The 14889-nt window shown below is 26.9% G+C and overlaps 3 protein-coding genes across 3 annotated transcripts in view; all 3 read left to right on the forward strand.

Moving 5' to 3' along the window:
* LOC108756094 (DDB1- and CUL4-associated factor 8-like) overlaps positions 1–3025 on the forward strand; it is a 3995-nt gene extending 970 nt beyond the window's left edge. Inside the window, exons 3-8 of the mRNA XM_018499672.1 lie at positions 507–724; positions 1035–1212; positions 1377–1518; positions 1834–1958; positions 2054–2173; positions 2876–3025. Coding sequence (XP_018355174.1) covers positions 507–724; positions 1035–1212; positions 1377–1518; positions 1834–1958; positions 2054–2173; positions 2876–3025 — 933 coding nt within the window. The remainder of the gene's footprint in view (positions 1–506; positions 725–1034; positions 1213–1376; positions 1519–1833; positions 1959–2053; positions 2174–2875) is intronic.
* A 2178-nt stretch (positions 3026–5203) lies between these two features.
* On the forward strand, positions 5204–9271 carry LOC108756095 (DDB1- and CUL4-associated factor 8-like). The gene is given in 9 exon segments (XM_018499673.1): positions 5204–5629; positions 5687–5956; positions 6084–6230; positions 6784–6995; positions 7298–7475; positions 7640–7781; positions 8068–8222; positions 8313–8432; positions 9116–9271. Coding segments are annotated over 9 exon segments (1806 nt in total).
* A 2072-nt stretch (positions 9272–11343) lies between these two features.
* The window catches only part of LOC108756114 (DDB1- and CUL4-associated factor 8-like), a 3926-nt gene continuing 380 nt past the window's right edge, over positions 11344–14889 (forward strand). The window contains exons 1-8 of the mRNA XM_018499695.1: positions 11344–12091; positions 12161–12414; positions 12544–12690; positions 12958–13175; positions 13523–13685; positions 13795–13957; positions 14293–14417; positions 14513–14632. Of these exons, the coding sequence (XP_018355197.1) occupies positions 11344–12091; positions 12161–12414; positions 12544–12690; positions 12958–13175; positions 13523–13685; positions 13795–13957; positions 14293–14417; positions 14513–14632 (1938 nt within the window). The remainder of the gene's footprint in view (positions 12092–12160; positions 12415–12543; positions 12691–12957; positions 13176–13522; positions 13686–13794; positions 13958–14292; positions 14418–14512; positions 14633–14889) is intronic.

Raw genomic sequence — 14889 nt, forward strand, 5'->3', positions numbered from 1 at the left:
ATAGTTATTTTGATGTAATTATTCAGCAAACAAGAATGGATAGAAAAGAATTCAGATTTTCAGAAATATTCATTCACGAATGTTAAAATGAATGCTTTGCAATACTGAATGCATTTTTATTCATTTAAAGAAATTGCATGGAGCCTATCTCTATGCCATTCAAGTAAAAAATAATATTAGCTTTTTCTGTACTTTGTGAATACTGTTTAATGCAAATTTTTGAGTAAGAAATGCAATGTTTAAATCCAATTGTATCCAACTGAAAATAATTGAATTTAATAGAATTCAATTAAATCCAAAAAAAGTTTTTTTCGAGGAAAAATCTTTTTCAAGGATACACTTCAAAATGTTTTCTCTAAGGAATATTTTACTCGAAATACACATGTAATATACGTAATATATGTTGCAAATATATAGTCAATATATAAGTAAAATCTTTCTCGATGAAGGATGTTTTAGAATGTAGCCTTAAAAAGTTTTTCTAATTTATAATTGTATGCGTTTAGGCCAAGTGGCTGCCGTTGGACAATTACGTGGCTTTTTCTAGTACAGATAATGGAATATGTTTGTTAGATATTGAAAGCGACATGTCGACGAAATTGTTGATGCAGAATGAAAGATTTTACAAATTGGCTGTACATCCTGAAACACCTCATGTAATTCTTTCAACTGGGACAAACTCAAAAGTGTTATCCATAGATATCCGCGAAAGCAAACCAAAAGAGTGAGTAATCGCAATTAAAAAGTTCAAATATAAATTTATATTTTTTTAAGTGTGTTTTATGTTTACATCTTATAGCGTATATCTACTGTATTAATTTGTTTGTTAAGATTTTAATTGTGATTGATACCTAAGATTATTACATTTTAATAGCTCTGCTGAACCGATCATGTTATAATTAGTAGACTTAATTAATATACTCGTATATGTATCTTGGATTTCAGTTATAGGATAAAAGTGTTTCTTTTTAATTTTTCTTATAATACTTTTTATAATAAATTCTTTATAATTTATATAATTTTTTCGTTCATAGGTTACTTGAAGTAAAGGAAAATTCATTAAATGTACTATTAAGCAGTATAGATTCTAATCCTTCAAATAGTAATGAATTTTGCGTTGCTGGTCATTCTTATTGTGTTATGGCATACGATCGGCGAAAAGTTTCAGAACCGCTTTATAAACTATGGCCTTATGATGTAGTACGTCGTTTTGTATTAAGTCTATTACTATAAAAGTTTATAATAAAAGCAATATATTACATTATATATTACATATTATTTATTATTAAATTATATTACAATATATTACAATATATTACGTATTATTTGTTATTACATATGTTTATTTACTTAAATATATACTATTAATGTTTTAGGACAATGATGAATTTGTAACGTCTGCTACGTATAACTATAACGGAACAGAAATTCTCGCTTCCTATAACAGCAAGGGTTTATTCCTGTTTGATAAATTAATAACGCCATTACATGGAGATTACGGCCATATGTATCAGAATGGTGTGTAGAGTAGGTTATACATAAAATGCAATTACATTATTTTACAATTACATTATTTTTTATTTAAGATCCCAATAAATGTTATTAATTTTTTAACGTTTTCTTATATGCGAGTTTAAAGAGAGAAAAACTATGATATAATATAACAGAACAGGGTTTGGTAATACATTTTTAAATTAATTTTCGTGTGCGTGTTGTTAATAAAAAAGTCACTTTTAGAATTTGTTAGTATAATTGAGAGAAGCGATGCTTTAAATAATTCCTGATTTACTAATATTTAATTAATTACTCATGCCTTTTGTTGGTTGATTACAGTATTTGACGGTATTTTTTTCGGACCTAAAAGTGAATATATTGTAGCTAGATCCTATCATAATATATCTATTTGGAAAAAAAATTCAGAATCTGTCATACAATATATAAGAGGAGATAGAAGATCCGTAAGCTTTACTATTTCATAAATTTAATTTAAATATATTTTTCTTATTTGTAGTATAAATGAGAAAATAGCGACTATTTAAAATTTAATTTATAGGTAACTTGCTTGGAGAGTCATCCGCATATTCCCATTCTTGCGACAAGCGGATTTGATGACAACGTTAAACTGTGGGTGTCTTCGAAAGGAGAACTTTCAGTAATGGGGTCAGTTGGGAAGGTACGTATATAAATATTATTTTCTGTTACACAGTTTTTTTTATTTTTCTTGTTATCTTAGAAACAATTTTTGCAATCACATTGTTAATAAAAGCAGTGGTACGCAGTAGACTAATCCCATTGATGAATGTGTGATTCATTCGTTTCCTTTTATTCACAAGTATGTCAAGTCTCACGCGAGGAGAAAAAAATAACATTTTCATCCTCTAATTATTTGACTCTACCCAAAATACGAAAATGGAATAAAATAGATTCAAATTATTTTCTACCTAAATGCGTATTTTAAATAACAAATATCATTTATGGATTTAATTGGATTTAAATGGATTTAATTAGACTTAATTGGATAGAAAAAAGCAATTGAATAGAAAAACTGCATTTTCTATTCAAAAATTTGAATTAAATAGTATTCACTGATAAGCTAATATTATTTATAGATTGAAAAGCATAGAGATATGCTCCATACAATTCTTATAAATGAATAACAATGCATTCAGGATTAAAAAGCATTTATTTTAACATTCGTGAATTAATATATTTGAAAATCTGAATTCATTTCATTTTAATCCATTTTCGTTTGCTGGATACGCAGACATTATCTGTCAGAGAGAATGAGAGAGAGAGAGAGAGAGAGAGAGAGAGAGAGAGAGAGAGAGAGAAAGAGAGATAAAATTGATTATACACTCTGTCATGTTTTTTCTAGCATTTTTATGCGGATCTACCACATTACTATTCAACTTCAAGTGAAGGCCAAGAAGATACTAATGACATTCATGTCAGTGATAATGGTAGTAACTCCGGGTCCAACAACTCCGTCGAAGATAATCTACCCGATAGTGGCGACGTTGAATAGAATATGTTTTTTATCTTAAAATTGTTGTTTAAGATAATGCGATTTAATATTGCTATAAGAGTTACATGTGTAACGTACGAAAAGTATTTTTTTATTAAAAAGGGAAAATGGCAAATGTAAATGCAGAATGATAATTGATGCACAATCAAAATTGCAACCAATTAATTAATTACAAATATAAACATAAATCATTTAATAATGGATATATTCGCGCATTAGTTACCGTGCTTTACTCTTATAATTTATTTTTCGTTTTTTAATATTTAATTAATATTGTAAGTCATATATAATTATTGCATGTTTTTATATTAATTGGTTCAATTAATAAATTTTACTGTATAACATTATGTAATGAAATGTACTCAAACGAGAATGGATTGATATGAATTGAGATGGATTCAGATTGTTAGAAATATTGATTTACGAATGTTTAAATGAATATTTTTAAATCCTGAAAGCATCTTTATTCATTTGTAGGAATTGAAGGGGCATATCTTTATGCCTTTCAATCTAAAAATAATATTATCTTTTTCTGTGCATTGTGAACACTGATTAATTCAAAATTTTGAATAGAAAATGCAGTTTTTCTATCCAATTGTATATGATAATTGAATCTAATTGAATCCAATTGAATCCAATTAAATTCAATAAAGTATTTGTATTTAAAATAGCATTCGGATAAAAAAAATTTCAAGTTTAAAAAAAAATTTTAATCCCTTTTAATTTATTCTCGTTTGCTGAGAAGTAAATATTTGTGCACTTTGCGATTTTTACTTGAACGTTTTAAGATATAACAGATTTTAATTCTTGGAAAGGAAACATTACATGTACTATAATATTTCCTTAATTTTTCATATATGTTTCTTTGCAAAAATATCAAATTATCAATTAGCAATTAAGTTGATACATTGTTCCGTCTACTATTTGACAGTTTTGTTAGTGTGTAAAATTAAAGCTCGGACCTACAATAAATTTTTAAACATTAAGTTCTAAGAAATGGACAAATCATAATTGTTATTCTTGCATTCGATTGTAATTTGTCAGTTTCTTAAGACTCAAAGAAATTATTGTAAGTTATTGAATTTGTAGACTATAAAAATTTATAGATTTGTCGCATACTTTGTTTCCGCGCCATTTTTTTATTCCAACGGCGGAAACAAGCGTCAATCAACGGAAAAAGAAGAAAAAGAAGAATCTTCGACGAAACACTATTGTAGATCTAAGCATAAGATTCAATTAGCGAATAAAATTTGTAACTTGAAAATTAAATGTCTCGCTGAACACATATATTTTTGACTATCATCATTTCTTTTATTAAATTCCTGTAATGAATCTGACACAACAGAAAAATTCTGAATTTTTAAAAATTTCTTTTTGTAAAAATGGGGTACGGCTATGCAAGAAAAGTCCCAAGCTGAGTGTTCTGCCAATGAAAACACTCCGAATATATTTTCCCCCTACATTCCATCTTCATTCAAATTTTGCTAACTGTCTAATCGAAGAATGCTACACATATTTATAGCTTGACATTAATTGTATTTTTAGTTTTGTTTTTTGAGAATATAATAATAAAAATGTTTTATCTCCTTGAAAGAGATCAAAGACGATGTAAAAATTCACAAGAAATGATCTCGAGGAAATAAATAGTTTACGTTAAATTTAGTTTTGACATTGAAAAGTTATGATAAAGAGAATGTTTCGTTGTTTTTCAGAAATGTGAAATTAGCGAAATAAAGCTTGTCAATAAAAGATTCTCGATTTGTTAAGTTTATTGAAATAAATTAGTTTTGTTATTTCAAATATCTTATTTGAACTAATTTATATAATTATAAGAAAATTACGAGAAAACTGTGTCAAAGAAATTTCTTGCATTATTGATATATTCTTAATCAAGAACAAAAGGTATGAATATTCATTTTAAATAATCAAAAATCATTTTTCTAAATTTTTTTTAATTTACTCAAATATATGCGTATGTGTTTTATTAAAACTATAATTTATGTACTATAATTTACACCGCTGTTATATAATTTATGTATATGTAATGTGTAATGTAATAAAAGTTTATTAATTATTGGGAATTAATATATTTTTAGAACCATAGTTAAGTTTTCGATGCAAATTGTGTATTTTGATGAAATAAACAGTCTGGATAAATAAAAAAAATTTTTTTATAAAATGAACTTTGAAAATAAAGTACCGGATAATACCAGTCGAAATTTGATCGATTTATCACAAGCTACTACCTCGGAAGATAATAGTTCAGTTCTTTCTTATACTAACGAAGCAAATATATTGCACACAGATCAAAATGAAATCAAAAGAAGTATCTCGAAATGTCAAGTACAAACCAATAGCGACGCATTAATAGAAAAATCGGACGATTGTTCAGAAGTTTTGTGTAAACGACAAAAATTAAATGAAAGTGTATGGAATACCAGTGAAGGAAATGACAATACAGTGACGTTTCAAACCAACAAATTATTAGAACAGGAAAATTATCGTTTGATAAATGCGTTAGTTAAGAACGAATCATCGAATTCAAATTTAGAAAAAAATTCAGAAACTGCTAATAATTACCAATCTAATCCATGTAAACATAAAGTTACTTTTATACTTTTTTAAATATTTGCATCATTTGGTTTCTGTAAGATGTAAAAGTTTGAATTTTGAACAGATAATTTGAATAAACGGGAAGCTAGTAACGAGGATGAATGGGATGAACAAGAAGAAGATGAAGATGAAGATGAGAACAATAAAAAAATAGCTGATTATTTAAAATTAAGGGAAAAATTTTCTAATTGGCATATTGTACCAGAAGTGATAAATCGCCAAATAGGTAGCAATCCATTATTCGAAAGACGATTTTATAGTTCTTCGTATGCAATAGAGCAGTTCCAACTTATGTATAAACTTTATTTACGCGTTTCGGTAAATTATTCACCTTTTAAATATACATTGAATTACGCTAGATTTATACATTGTATTGAAAGTATCATTAAGCAATTCTTGTATCATTATATATTGATATGCATTTACAATTGATTATTATTTATAGGATGATAATAACATAAATATCTTAAATTTCAATCACAAAGGAAATTTATTAATGTGTGCCGTTAATAATGAGATTTTCATTTGGGATTGGGCTGTAGGGAAAAAAAGCTTTTCTTTTACAAATAATGATGACATCTTCTTTATAGATGTATGTATTTTTAATTAAATATAGCATTGCAATTAGAATGTTGTATAGTAGTTACTTTGATGTAATTATTTAGCAAACAAGAATGGATAGAAATAAATTCAGATTTTCAGAAATATTCATTCTCGAATGTTAAAATGAATGCTTTACAATACTGAATGCATTTTTATTCATATATAGGAATTGCATGGAGCATAATCTCTATGCCATTCAATTCAAAAATAATAATAGCTTTTCTGTACTTTGTGAATACTGTTTAATGCAAATTTTTGAATAAGAAATGCAATTTTTTAATCCTATTGTATCCAACTGAAATTAATTGAATTTAATTGAATTCAATTTAATCCAAAAAAGAGTTTTTTTCAAGGAAAAATCTTTTTCAAGAATATATTCCAAAATGTTTTCTCTAAGGAATATTTTACTCGAAATATACATGTAATATACGTAATATATGCTGCAAATATATAGTCAATATATAAGTAAATCTTTCTCGGTGAAGGATGTTTTAGAATGTAGCCTTAATCAGTTTTCCTAATTTATAATTGTATACGTCTAGGCCAAGTGGCTGCCATTGGACAATTATGTGGCTCTTTCTAGTACAGATAATCGAATACGTTTGTTAGATATTGAAAGCGACATGTCGACGAAATTGTTGATGCAGAATGAAGGGTTTCACAAATTGGCTGTGCATCCTGAAACACCTCATGTAATTCTTTCAGCTGGATCAAAAGTGTTATCAATAGATATCCGGGAAAGCAAACCAAAAGAGTGAGTAATCGCAATTAAAAAGTTCAAATATAAATTTATATTTTTTTAAGTGTGTTTTATGTTTACATCTTACAGCGTATACCTACCCTATTAATTTTTTTATCAAGATTTCAATTGTGATTGATACTTAAGATTATTAGATTTTCATAACTGCTGAACTGATCTTGTTATAATTAGGAGGCTCAATTAATATATATGTATCTTGGATTTCAGTTATATGATAAAAGTGTTTTTTTTTTAATTTTTATAATACTGTTTTATTTTAAATTCTTTATAACTTATATAATTATTTTCGTTTATAGGTTACTTGAAGTAAAGGAAAATTCATTAAATGTACTATTACACAGTATAGATTCTAATCCTTCAAATAGTAATGAATTTTGCGTTGCTGGTCAGTCTTACTGTGTTATGGCATACGATCGGCGAAAAGTTTCAGAACCGCTTTACAAACTGTGGCCTTATGATGTAGTACGTCGTTTTGTATTAAGTCTATTACTATAAAAGTTTATAATAAAAGCACTATATTACACTATATATTACATATTATTTGTTATTACAATATATTATAATATATTACAATATATTACGTATTATTTGTAATTACATATGTTTATTTACTTAAATATATAATATAAATGTTTTAGGAAAATGATGAACTTGTAACGACTGCTACGTATAACTATAACGGAACAGAAATTCTGGCTTCCTATAATAGCAAGGGTTTATTTCTGTTTAATAAATTAATAACGTCATTACGTGGAGATTACGGTCATATGTATCAGAATGGTGTGTAGAGTAGGTTATACATAAAATATAATTACATTATTTTACAATTACATAATTTTTTTATTTACGATCCCAATAAATGTTATTAATTTTTAAACGTTTTTTTATATCCGGGTTTAAAGAGGGAAAAACTATGGTATAATATAACAAAACAGAGTTTGGTAATATATTTTTAAATTAATTTTCGTGTGCGTGTTGTTAATAAAAAAGTTCCTTTTAGAATTTGTTAGTATAGATGAGAGAAACAATGCTTTAAATAATTCCCGATTCACTAATATTTAATTAGTTACGCTTGCCTTTTGTTGGTTGATTACAGTATTTGACGGTATTTTTTTCGGACCTAAAAGTGAATATATTGTAGCTGGAACCTATCAGAATATATCTATTTGGGAAAAAAATTTGGAATCTGTCATAGAATATATGGCAGCAGATTTTCACCATGTAAGTTTTTCGATAAATTTATTATAAATAAATTTTTTTTATTTGTAATATAAACGAGAAAATAGCTACTATTTAAAATTTAATTTATAGGTAACTTGCTTGGAGAGTCATCCGCATATTCCCATTCTTGCGACATGCGGATATGATGATAACGTTAAACTGTGGGTATCTTCGAAAGGAAAACTTTCGGTAATGGGATCAGATGGGAAGGTATGTATATAAATATTATTATCTGTTATATATAGTTTTTTTTATTTTTCTTGTTATCTTAGGGATAATTTTTGCAATCACTTCACTCATTCTTAATAAAAGCAATAGTATGCAGTAGACTAATCCCATTGATGAATATGTGATTCATTCTTTTCCTTTTATTCAGAAGTATGGGAAGTCTCACGCGAGGGGAGGAAAATAACATTTTCATCTACTAATTATTTGACTCTACCCAATATACGAAAATGGAATAAAATAGATTCAAATTATTTTCTATCTAAATGCATTTTAAATAACGAATATTATTTATGGGTTTAATTGAATTTAAATGGATTTAATTAGATTTAATTGAAAAGAAAAATGCAATTGGATAGAAAAATTGCATTTTCTATTCAAAAATCTGGATTAAATAATATTCACTGATAAGCTAATATTATTTATAGATTGAAAAGCATAGAGATATGCTCCATGCAATTCTTATAAATGAATAACAATGCATTCAGGATTGAAAAGCATTTATTTTAACATTTCTGAATCAATTTGAAAATCTGATTTCATTTCATTTTAATCCATTTTCGTTTAAAGGATACGCAGACATTATATGGCAGAGAGAGTGTGAGAGAGAGAGAGAGAGAGAAAGAGAGAGATAAAATTGATTATACACACTGTCATGTTTTTTCTAGCATTTTTTTGCGGATTTTTATCCACTATATTACTATTCAAATTCAAGTGAAGGCCAAGATGATACCAATTACATTCATGTCAGTGATAATGGTAGTAACTTTGGGTCGAACAACTCCGTCGAGGATAATCTACCCGATAGTGGCGACGTTGAATAGAATATGTTTTTTATCTTAAAATTGTTGTTTAAAATAATTCGATTTAATATTGCAATGAGAGTTACATGTGTAACGTACGAAACGTATTTTTTTTTATTAAAAAGGAAAAATGGCAAATTTAAATGCAGAATGATAATTGATGCACAATCAAAATTGCAACCAATTAATTAATTACAAATACAAACATAAATCATTTAATAATATATATATTCGTGCATTAGTTACCGTGCTTTACTCTTATGATTCATTTTTCGTTTTTTAATATTTAATTAATAATGTAAGTCGTATAGAACTTATTGCATGTTTTTATATTAATTGTCTCAATTAATAAATTTTACTGTATAACATTATGTAATGAAATGTACTCAAATGAGAATGGATTGATATGAGTTGAGATGGATTGTTAGAAATATTTATATTTACGAATGTTTAAATGAATATTTTTCAATCCTGAAGGTATCTTTATTCATTTATAGAAATTGCATAAGGCATATTTTTATGCCTTTCAATCTAAAAATAATATAACCTTTTTCTGTGCATTGTGAATACTGTTTAATTCAAAATTTTGAATAGGAAATGCAGTTTTTCTATCCAATTGTATTGATTAAATAATTGAATCCAATTGAATCCAAAAAAGTATTCGCTATTTAAAATACGCATTTGGATAAAAAAAATTTTAATTCAAATTTTAATCCATTCTCATTTGCTGGATAGTAAATATTTATGCACTTTGTGATTTTTACTCGAACTTTTAAAGATATAACAGATTTCAATTTTTTAAAAGAAACGTTATGTATGCTATAGTACTTTCCTAATTTTTTGTATATGTTTCTTTGCTAAAATAACAAATTTTCGATTAGTAATTAAGTTGTTACATTGTTCCATCTGCAATTTGACAGCTTTGTTAGAGTGCATAGTTACAGCTCTACAATAGGTCTTTTTCACATTAAGCTATAAGAAATGGACAAATCATAATTATTCTTCTCGCATTCGATTGTAATTGGTCAGTTCTTAAGACTTAAAACATTTATTATAAATTATTGGACTTGTAGAGTATAAAAATTTATAGATCTGTCGCATACTTTGTTTTCCCGCCATTTTTTTTACTCCAATGGCGAAGACCAGCGCGAATTGAAGGAAAAAGAAGAAAAAGAATGACCTCTGACGAAACATTCTTGTAGATCTAAAAGTAAGATCCAATCAGCGCGAATAAAATTTGTAACTTGTAAATTAAACGTTTCGCTAAACACAGTTATTTTTGCTATCATCATTTCTTTTACTAAATTCCTATATTGAAGCTGACGCGACAGAGAAATTTTGAATTTTGTAAAAATGGAGTACGGTTATACAGGAAAGTCCTGAGGTGAGTGTTTTGTTGAACGAAAATCTTCCGGATATACTCTTCTCTACATTTCATCTTCATTCAAATTTTGCTAACTCTCTAGTCGAAGAATGCTTCGAAGCATTTATTGCTTCACATTAATTGTATTTCTATTATTGTTTTTGTAGTTATAATAATAAAAATGTTTTATTTTCTTGAATCATCAAAGACGATGTAGAAATTCGCAAGGAAGAGTCTCGAATGAATAAATAGTTTATGTTAAATTTAGTTTTGATTTTGTAAAATTATGATAATAAGAATGTTTTGTTGTCTTTCAGAAATGTCAAATTAGCGAAATAAAGCTTTTCAATAAAAGATCTCAGTTTGTTGAGAAATAAATTAGTTTTGTATTTTTAACTAATTTGCACTAATTTGTATAATTATTAGTAAATGAAAAAAATATGCTAAGAATGTATCTTTCATTATTAATATATTTCTAATCAAGAACAAAAGGTATGGAAATTGATTTTAGATTATCAAGAATTATTTTTCTAGATTTTTAATAATTTACTCAAATGCATGTTTTTCATTATTACTTTAATTTATGTATTTATAATATAATTTGTAGTAAAAGTTTATTATTTATTGTAAATTAATTGTTTTTTTTTTAAGTTTAGTTTCGATGCAAATTGTGTATTTTGAAGGAATAATTACTGACAATTTGGATAAATAAAAAGAACTTTAGAATAAAATGAATTTTAAAAATGAAGTACCAGATGATACCAGTCATTATTCCGAAAAAACATTTCCTAATACAAGAAATTCTGATAGCGAGGAATTTAGGACGGTGCAGTTAAGTTTATTAACACATTCACATATCTCGAAAAATGTAAATAATTATGACGTTTCATCGGGGAGCAATGTCATTTTAAACAAAACTCATATAGTCGAATTTGATAACAATATCGCTTGCGAAATTGTTCAAAATGAGCCAGCAAATAAATCGGTAGAACTTTCTGCAGAGATTATGATAATCGGAACTAATAATTGTGACAAAACTAACTATATGTTAAAAGAAAAATTCTATCCTACCAGTTTTAATTTGGTCGATTTATCACAAGCTACTACCTCACAAGATAATAGTTCATTTCTTTCTTGTACTAACGAAGCAAGCATATTGCACACAAAACAGAATAAAATCAAAAGAAGTATTTCGAAATGTCAAGTACAAATCAGTAGCGACACATCAATAGAAAAATCGGACGATAGTTCGGATGAAATTTTGAGTAAGCGACAAAAATTAAATGAAAGTGTGTTTAATACCAATGAAGGAAATGTAAATGTCAATACAGTGACGTTTCAAAGAAACACATTAATAGCGGAGCAACGAAATTATCATTTGATAAATGAGTCAGCTAGGAACAAATCATCAAATACAAATTTAGGAGCAGGATCAGAAACTGCCAATAATTACCAATCTAAACCATGTAGACATGAAGGTATTTTTATATTTTTTCAAATATTTTCATTATTTGGTAAGATGTAAAAGTTCGAATTTTCGAACACAGATAATTGGAATAAACGGGAAGCTAGCAACGAGGATAAATGGGATGAACAAGAAGAAGATGAAGATGAAGATGAGAACAATAAAAAAATAGCTGATTATTTAAAATTAAGGGAAAAATTTTCTAATTGGCATATTGTACCAGAAGTGATAAATCGCCAAATAGGTAGCAATCCATTATTCGAAAGACGGTTCTATAGTTCTTTATATGCAGTAGAGCGGTTCCAACTTATGTATAAACTTTATCCATGCGTATCGGTAAATTATTTACCTTCTAAATATTATACATTGAATTACCTAGATTTAGACATTGTATTGAAAGTATCACTAAGCTTTTCTCGTGTCATTATTTAATGGTATGCATTGACATTTGATTATTATTTATAGGATAATAAAATAATAGATATTTTAAATTTCAATCACAAAGGGAATTTATTAATGTGTGCCGGTTGTGATGAGATTTCTATTTGGGATTGGGCTGTAGGAAAAAAAAGCTGCTCCTTTACAAATAATGATAATCTGACTATATTACATGTATGTATTTATAATTAACTATAGCATTTTGCGATTAGAATGTTGTATAATAATTATTTTGATGTAATTATAAAAGAACATTTTTATTAATATTTTTCAAGAATACATTCTAAAATGTTGTCTCTGAAGGATATTTTACTTGAAATATATATGTAATATACGTAATATAAACTGCAAATATATAGTTCAGTAAAATCTCTCTTCGTGGAGGACGTGTTGGAATGTAGCCTTAATTAGTTTTTCTAATTTATAATTATATGAGTTTAGGCCAAATGGCTGCCGTTGGAAAATTTTATGGCCTTTTCTGATGAAGATGGTCGGATACGTTTATTGGATATTGAAAGCGACATGTCGACGAATTTGGTAATGTTCGGTGAAAAGTCGTACAAATTGGCTGTGCATCCTGAAACACCTCATATAATCCTTTCAGCTGGAATTGACTCAAGAGTGTTATCCATAGATATCAGGGAAAGCAGACTAAAAGAGTGAGTAATTGCAATTAAAAAGTTCAAATATATATTTATATGTGTATATAATATATTGATATGTGTTCAAATATATATTTATGTGTATTTTTATGTGCTTTATATTTACATTTTACAGCGTATATCTGTATTAATTTTTTATATCAAGACTTCAATTGTGATTGATATCCAAGATAATTGGATTTCAATAACTGCTGAACTGATTAAGTTATAATTAGTAGCCCCAATTAATATATATGTATCTTAGGTTTCAGTTATGATAAAATTGTTTTTTTCTTATTTTTCTTTATTACAATACTTTTTTATAATAAATCCTCTATAACATATATCATTTTTTTTGTTTATAGGTTACTTGTGGTAAAAGAAAATGTATCAAGTGTAGCATTATACAGTATAGATTCTAATCCTTCAAATAGTAATGAATTTTGCGTTGCTGGTCTGTCTGATTGTGTTATGGCATACGATCGACGAAAAGTTTCAAATCCGATTTATAAACTACAACCTTATGATGTAATACGTCATCTTGTATTAAGTCTATTACTATAAAAGTTTATATTGAGAATAATATAATTTATTATTACATATGTTTCTTTTTACATATATGATATAAATATTTTAGGACCATGATGAATATGTATTTGTAACGTCTGCTATGTATAACTATAACGGAACAGAAATTCTCGCTTCGTATAAAGACAAGGACTTGTTTTTATTTAATAAATTAATAATGTCATCACGTGGACTTTACACCCATATTAATCAGAATGTGTATAGACCATCGAGTAGGTTATACATAAAATGCAATTACATTATTTTACAATTACATTATTTTTTATTCACGATCACTATAAATCTTTTTAATGTTTAAATGTTTTTTATGCGCGTTTAAAGAGAAAAAAATTATGATGTAATATAAAAAAACAGGATTCGGTGGTACACTTTTTAATTAATTTTTGTGTGTGATTGTTAATAAGAGATTTCTTTTAAAAAATTTTTCTATAGGGATACCTCTTTTAGAATTTTGTTAGTACAGTTGAGAGAAGCGATGCTTTAAATAATTCCCGATTTACTAATATTTTATTAATTACTCATATCTTTTTTTGTTGATTGATTACAGTATGTGACGGTATTTTTTTCGGACCTAAAAGTGAATATATTGTAGTTGGATCCAATGAAAATATATGTATTTGGGAAAAAAATTCGGAATCTGTCATACAATGTATAACAGGCGATAGAGAATCCGTAAGTTTTTCTATTTCATAAGTTTAATATAAATAAATTTTTCTTATTTATAGTATGAACGAAAAAATAACGATTTTTTTAAATTGAATTTATAGGTAATTTGCTTGGAAGGTCATCCGCATATTCCCATTCTTGCGACAAGCGTACGTGATAATAACGTTAATCTATTGGTGTCTTCGAAAGGAGAACTTTCGGTAATGCGGTCATTTGGAAATGTACGTATGTAAAAATTATCTTTTTATATAATCTCTTCTATTTTTCTTATTATGTTAAAGACAATTTTTGATATCACATTCTTGATAAAAGCAGTATAGTGAAACGCAGTAGACTAATCGCATCGATGAATGTGTGATTCATACGTTTCCTTTTTTTTCACAAGTATATTAAGTCCCATATGAAAAAACTAACTTTCTTCCTCTTATTATTTGACTGGGCTCTACGCAGATATATTGTTATCTGTCATAGAGAGAGA

The sequence above is a fragment of the Trachymyrmex septentrionalis genome, unplaced genomic scaffold, assembly GCF_001594115.1.
Source record: "Trachymyrmex septentrionalis isolate Tsep2-gDNA-1 unplaced genomic scaffold, Tsep1.0 scaffold95, whole genome shotgun sequence".
Classification (NCBI taxonomy): Eukaryota; Metazoa; Arthropoda; class Insecta; order Hymenoptera; family Formicidae; genus Trachymyrmex; species Trachymyrmex septentrionalis.